General features: G+C 50.9%; 1 protein-coding gene across 1 annotated transcript in view; it reads left to right on the top strand.

Annotated features, from left to right (window-relative positions):
* TRIM14 (tripartite motif containing 14) overlaps positions 1–5,727 on the top strand; it is a 20,386-nt gene that overhangs the window by 11,283 nt on the left and 3,376 nt on the right. Inside the window, exons 3-4 of the mRNA XM_011366307.2 lie at positions 2,698–2,833; positions 3,010–3,213. Coding sequence (XP_011364609.1) covers positions 2,698–2,833; positions 3,010–3,213 — 340 coding nt within the window. The remainder of the gene's footprint in view (positions 1–2,697; positions 2,834–3,009; positions 3,214–5,727) is intronic.

Genomic DNA, 5,727 nt, shown 5'->3' with positions numbered 1-5,727 from the left:
CACCATTTGTAAGGGCCTCTGTGTTCCAAGCACTTTATGTATCTTATCTATAATATTTACTAGAACTCTGCAAAGTAGAATTCTTACCCCATTTTACTAATGAGTAATTGAGGCTCAGGGAGGTGAAGTGACTTTTCTGAGATCACATAGCCGGTAGGTGGCAGGCAGCCCTGGGATCAGAGCCCAGGTCTGTCTGACTCTAAAGCCACAGGCATCATTGCCTGGCCCTCTACCTAGATAGTCTTCAATGAGACACCCCTCCTGGAAAGGCAAGTGTCCTGTCAGCTACTGAGCAGACCTCAAGAGCTGAGTTACAGTTGGTTCATGGTGCTTCTTGGCCACTGGGTTCTGTTGGAAACTATTACCTTATACTGAAGAAGAGTCTAAGAAATAGCCCCTGTGATGTTCATGCTACACTCAGTGAAAGCATGTGTTGAGGGTGGTGTTCCTGTCTTCAGAGAACTGTGGGAGAAACTCCTCTCTCCTGTCAGTGCTCCTGTGCAGTCACCTGTGCACCTGGATTGCTTTCCGCTCATGTCACTCTTCCTGTATCCTTCTTTTCCATGGCTTCTGGGAAGCTTAGAGCCAAATATGTTTCAAATAGCTCAGCTAAGACTTCGTGGCATACATTTTATGCCTCATCTCACTCCGGCTTCCAGCTTACATTCTTATCCTGGTTTCCTCTTTGCTTCACTCTTCTCACTGTAAAGGAAAATCTTGCAGTATTAGATAACCTTTGTAAGATGCTTTAAAGCCTTGTGGGACAAGGCAAGTACAACTAAATAAAGGTGGCACTGAGTCTAACCACAGATTAGCACAGGCTCTGGCTGGAAAATAAGACAAATCAGTCAATATAAAACCAGTCAAGCCTGTCCCTGATGGTTATTTCCACTCTGTGCCTTTGTGTGACTTTAGTCAACTTAGCCTGGGTCTCATGTGTATTTACAACACAGCTCAAGCGAGCTAGCAAAGTATGTCCCAGAAATATCCAGTTCTGTATAGAGAATCAGAGAAGACTTCTAGAAGGACGTGATAGTAGAGCTGGATTGGGAGTATGAGGAGGAGCTCCCTGGGTGTATACAGAGGGACAAAGCCATATGCATGTGAGAGATGGCAGGCTGGAGAACCACTGGGGTTCACCCTGACTGGACATGGGGCAGGGGTACAAGAGCGGGGCAGTTGGGAGATGCAGCTAGACAAGGAGGCCAGGGTTAGTTCATGAAGGGCCTTATGTGCTTGGCCATGGAGTTTAGACTTTGTGCTATAAAGAGATGGGAGCCAGGGAAGTGTTTTGAACTGAGGAATGACATGGTCAGGTTAATGCTTTAGAAAGGCCGCTTTGGTAATAGGTTGAAAGACAAGGTTGGCAAGCTAGGACTGGAGGCTAGAAAGGAAGTTAGGAGGAGACCACAATGTCCAGAAGAGAGGTCACGGCGGGCTAGAACAGTGAAGGGGCAGACAGAAGGGGAGAAGAAGGCAGGTTTAAGAGGTGATTGGTGAATGAAAGTGGGAGAATCCAAGATGACACCTGGTTTCTGGCTTTAGATATGGGTGGCTAGGGAACTGTTCTCTGAGTCTGCAAAGGCAAGAAGCAAATGTGCTCAGTTTCATTCATTCACTTATTGTAACCTAAATGTTTATCGAGAATCTAATATGTGTCAGACCCTGTGCTAGATGCTGGAGTTTGGGGTTACCAGGTGATGGCATTTGTGCTTCATCCCACTCCCCAGTCCCATCCCACCTATCTGCCCTCTGGGCCACCTTCCTGCCACCCCAGAGCTGCTCCCTGCCTTTCCTGCTAGTGCTCTGACTCCCAGGCCAGCTCTACTCTAGCCTTCTGGGTGTGACCTTAGCCCTGGTTCCCCACAAATTATATTTTTCCCCACCAAAATGAGGATGGACTCTAGACCTGTAGCTTCCTAGGCTGGGTGGGGCTTGGGTATCATTCCACAGCCCCCCTCCCAAGGTTCAGCATCCAACCTGGTGAGCCTGCCTCTGCCCGACAGCTGAGTGCCATCCATCTGCCCATCCTGTCTTGGGCAGCACTGCTCACGAGCCAGGGCCTGCTCACCTAAGGCAGTCTGCTGTCTTCTAACTCATTGCCCAGGACAACTCTTCAGAAAGTGCAGACAGCATTCTTAGCGTCAAACGAGAGAGTCCACTCTAACTTTTAAGCAAGAAATGAGTTTATGAAAGAGTATCGGGCAGCTCACAGGATCTCCAGGAGGGCCAGGAAGTCAGGATGGAGATGAGGCAGCAGGAGGGAAGTCCAGGCCACAGCACAGGTGTGCCCCAGTGTAGACACCACCACCACCACTCTGCTCGGCAAGACATTGCAGCTCACACTGCGGACTCAGGGCGCCAGCCCCCAGAGCCTCCGCCACAGCTGTCCCCAAGAGTTACACACTGTTGTCAGTACTTCAACTTCATTTCCACATCCAGGTCTTGGTTTGGAGGTGCCTTGTCACATGCCTGCCCCATGGGTGTGAAGGGGGCTGAGAGTACATTTTCTAGCTTCTATGTAGCAAAGCCACACTTAACACATGAAGGGTATGTAAAACGTGCTGTCCACACAGCAAACGGGACAAGTTCCTACTGTGGTGGCCATAACCCCTCAGGCGGCATTTCCGCTAAACTTCCAGGGACTCCTACTCTAGGAAAACTGGTACCTCATGCTTTTTGCCCCCTATACTTCAGGCAGGCCCCTGTCACATTGTCAAGCTTCAGGGCCCCTTAGGAGATGCTGAGCAGCTTAAAGGCGAGGCAGTCCACCTGCCTCCTTCTGCCACCAGTGCTAAAGCCATCACAGCGAAGACCTCAGTGAACATGGAAGGCAAGAAGGGGGGAATAGGGCCAGCATTAAAACCCAAATGCCACATCTCTTCCACCCTGGGGCCTTCTTTGTGGTCTCTCCAGGACCCCACTCCTGGATATGCAGCCTGGGCCGATCACAGGTGCCAGGGCACGGTGGGGTGGGGCCCAAGCTTGCTGGCCTGGGTTTGTTCCTAGTGCTGAGGAGGAGCCACGCTGTCCCCCATGTGCCTTTACAGGAGTTCACAGCCACTGAGCGGGAGCTGAAGCAGCAGATGAGCCGAGAGGAGCTGTGCCACCCTGTGCCCCAATCATTTGAGCCCGTCAAGAGCTTCTTCAAGGGCCTCGTGGAAGCCATGCGGAGAATGTTACAGATGCCACTGGACGTTCGCCTGAAGGAAAGTAAGTCACCACGAGACCAACTTTGTGTCCCTTCCCTAGTGACCTTTAACCCAGAAACAACTGAGAAGAGTGCCACGTGAATCATGTCTGTCCCACACAGAGGCCCTTGGTTGTGCGGTCAAAGGCCCGTGGGTTGGGCCCAGCCCCCCTTTCTGATGTCACCTCCTACCTCTCCTGAAACTGTGTCCTGCCATGCTTCTCTGCTCTGCCCCTCAGTTGCTCCTAGGAATCTGCCACACCTCCACATTGCTGCTCTGGGGTCCCCACTGGAATGGCCAGCTCCCCTTCTTCTTCCACCGCCTGGTCAAAGCCCACCGTCCCTGTCGGGCCAGCAAACCTGTGCTCAGCTGGGACGCCTTTCCACACCACCTTGGGCTCACTCCCTCTCCTGGCCATCTTCCCCTCTGCCCTTCCCCTCCAATATCTGCCCCATCTCCTGCCTGGGGGTGTTCGTGAACTGAATTCATGGACCCTGTCCCTGACTCTTACAAATGCCTGAAGGTCAAGAACCATTTTGGGTCCGGCTCTGAGGTTCCCGCAGGGCCTGACGCAAAGAAGGTATCAGAAATATCTGTTCATTCATTCATTCATTCATTCATTCATTCATCTCTGCTATTATGATTCATTCAGAACATTCATGGAGTCTCTATTATGTGCCAAGCATAGCTTCTGCCTTTATGGTGCTCAGTCTTTTCGGGGAAAGACAGATAACAAATAAATATATGTCAGTGATAAGAGCTCTGAAGAAAAATAAAGCAGGGTAAGGAGACTAGAGGGTGACGCAGGGGAGGAGCTATCTTATATGTGGAATTGGGGAAGGCCTCTCTGAGAAGGGGATGTGCGAACTGACTTGAAGGAAGCCTTCTGCAGGCTCTGCAGACCTGAGGGGCCGGAGAGCTGAGTGGTCATGTGCACAATGTGGAGCCAGACTGCTGGGGGCCCTATCCCATGTCCACCACTTCCTAACCCTGCCATCTCTGGCAAGGCACCTAGCTTTTCTATGCCTCTCTCTCCAAACCCATAATATGGAGATGATAATACAGTGCCCCCTCACAGGGTTGTTGTAAGGATTAAATGAGTTCTTATCTGCCAAGTACTTAGAATGGTGCTCAAGCATAATAAGCACTATGTAAGTGTTAGCTATTATTGTTGCTGCTGTTATATCTGGGGGAAACGTCTCCTAGTTAGGAGGAAAAGCATGTGCCAAGGGCCCAAAGTGAAGGAAGAACCTTGGCACAGAAGGGGCCAGAGTGACTGGAGCACAGCTGGGGAGGGGAGCGTGGCGGGAGATGCGGTGGAGGAAGTTGGGAGCTTCCTTCTCAGACCGGAGCTGGCAGGGCAGTGCCTGCCCTGAAGTTCAGGAGACCAGGAAGAAAGGGATGGGAGGAAGCAAAGCAGAAATACTTCAAGCACCCACTGAGCACCTTCTGGGAAACGGAGAGAGGTGAGGCCAGGCCCTGTCTGCAGAGCTAGCTGATTTCATGAGGTAACAAAAGGAGACACAGCCAGGGGCCAAGAAAGGTCAGAGGAAGAAGAGAGTGATTCTGATGGCAAAAAATAATTACATCTTCTTGAAATGTAATTATTTTTTAAAAAATCAAATTAGAATTGTAGCAGTCAATATATCTCCATTAAAAAAAAATAGTCAAATAAAGAATAAAAAAGAACCTTAGCAGTCGGCCCCAGGAAGCTTTGGGCTTGTGGGTATCCAGTGAATGGGCATCGAAGCCTCCCCGCACCGCCCTTGGCAAGAAGATACTCAGATGGACCCGAAATGCACTTCACTCACATTTACATTCTCAGTGGTCCATTCCCAAAGAACTGTGGTGCCTGCTGAGTGCCTGATGACAGCTAACACTTGCTCTGTGCCAGGCATTGTTCTAAGCACTTTACAGAAATGCACCCAGCAACTCCTTCCCACCACCCTGTGTGGTATGTACCTTCGTGATCCCTATTTTACAGATGAGGAAGCGGAGGCTCAGAGAGATTAACTGCCGTGCCCTAGGTCATACATCTGGTAGAGATAGAGACAGAATTCAAACAGACTCTGGTCCTATGGTCGGTTTTGTCATCCCCTGGAGTCTGCTTTTTTCCAGGCCATCCCCCTCACCCATCCCCGATGAGGCTATCATTCTTGCTATCAGAGGTAATATGAGAGGTGCTGAGTCCCGGTCAGGACCCTAGGAGATGGGGGTCTTGCAGCACCACAGCACCACTGCCCTTCCAGGGCTCAGCCCCATTTGTTCCACAGACATTGCAGGTTCAATAGGCCAAAATGGAACCCAGCATTCCCCACCCCACCCGCTACTTCCCCAATCTGCTGCTGCTTATCTCTGATCTGGTCTTCATTCCCCACTCCAGTAAACAGGTAAACCCTGGCACCTCTGCCACTGCGGTTTTTCCCGAGTCCAGCTCCTTTTCTACCCTCGCTGTCCCAGTTCAAGCCTGAGCCTCCCAACAGGGCCTCTGCCACCACTCTCACCATGCCCATCCATTCCTCACCAGAGCCAGCTT

The sequence above is a fragment of the Pteropus vampyrus genome, unplaced genomic scaffold (genome assembly GCF_000151845.1).
Source record: "Pteropus vampyrus isolate Shadow unplaced genomic scaffold, Pvam_2.0 Scaffold123, whole genome shotgun sequence".
Classification (NCBI taxonomy): Eukaryota; Metazoa; Chordata; class Mammalia; order Chiroptera; family Pteropodidae; genus Pteropus; species Pteropus vampyrus.
The sequence above is the reverse complement of the archived record's forward strand: the minus strand, read 5'-3'. Positions and strand labels throughout refer to the sequence as shown.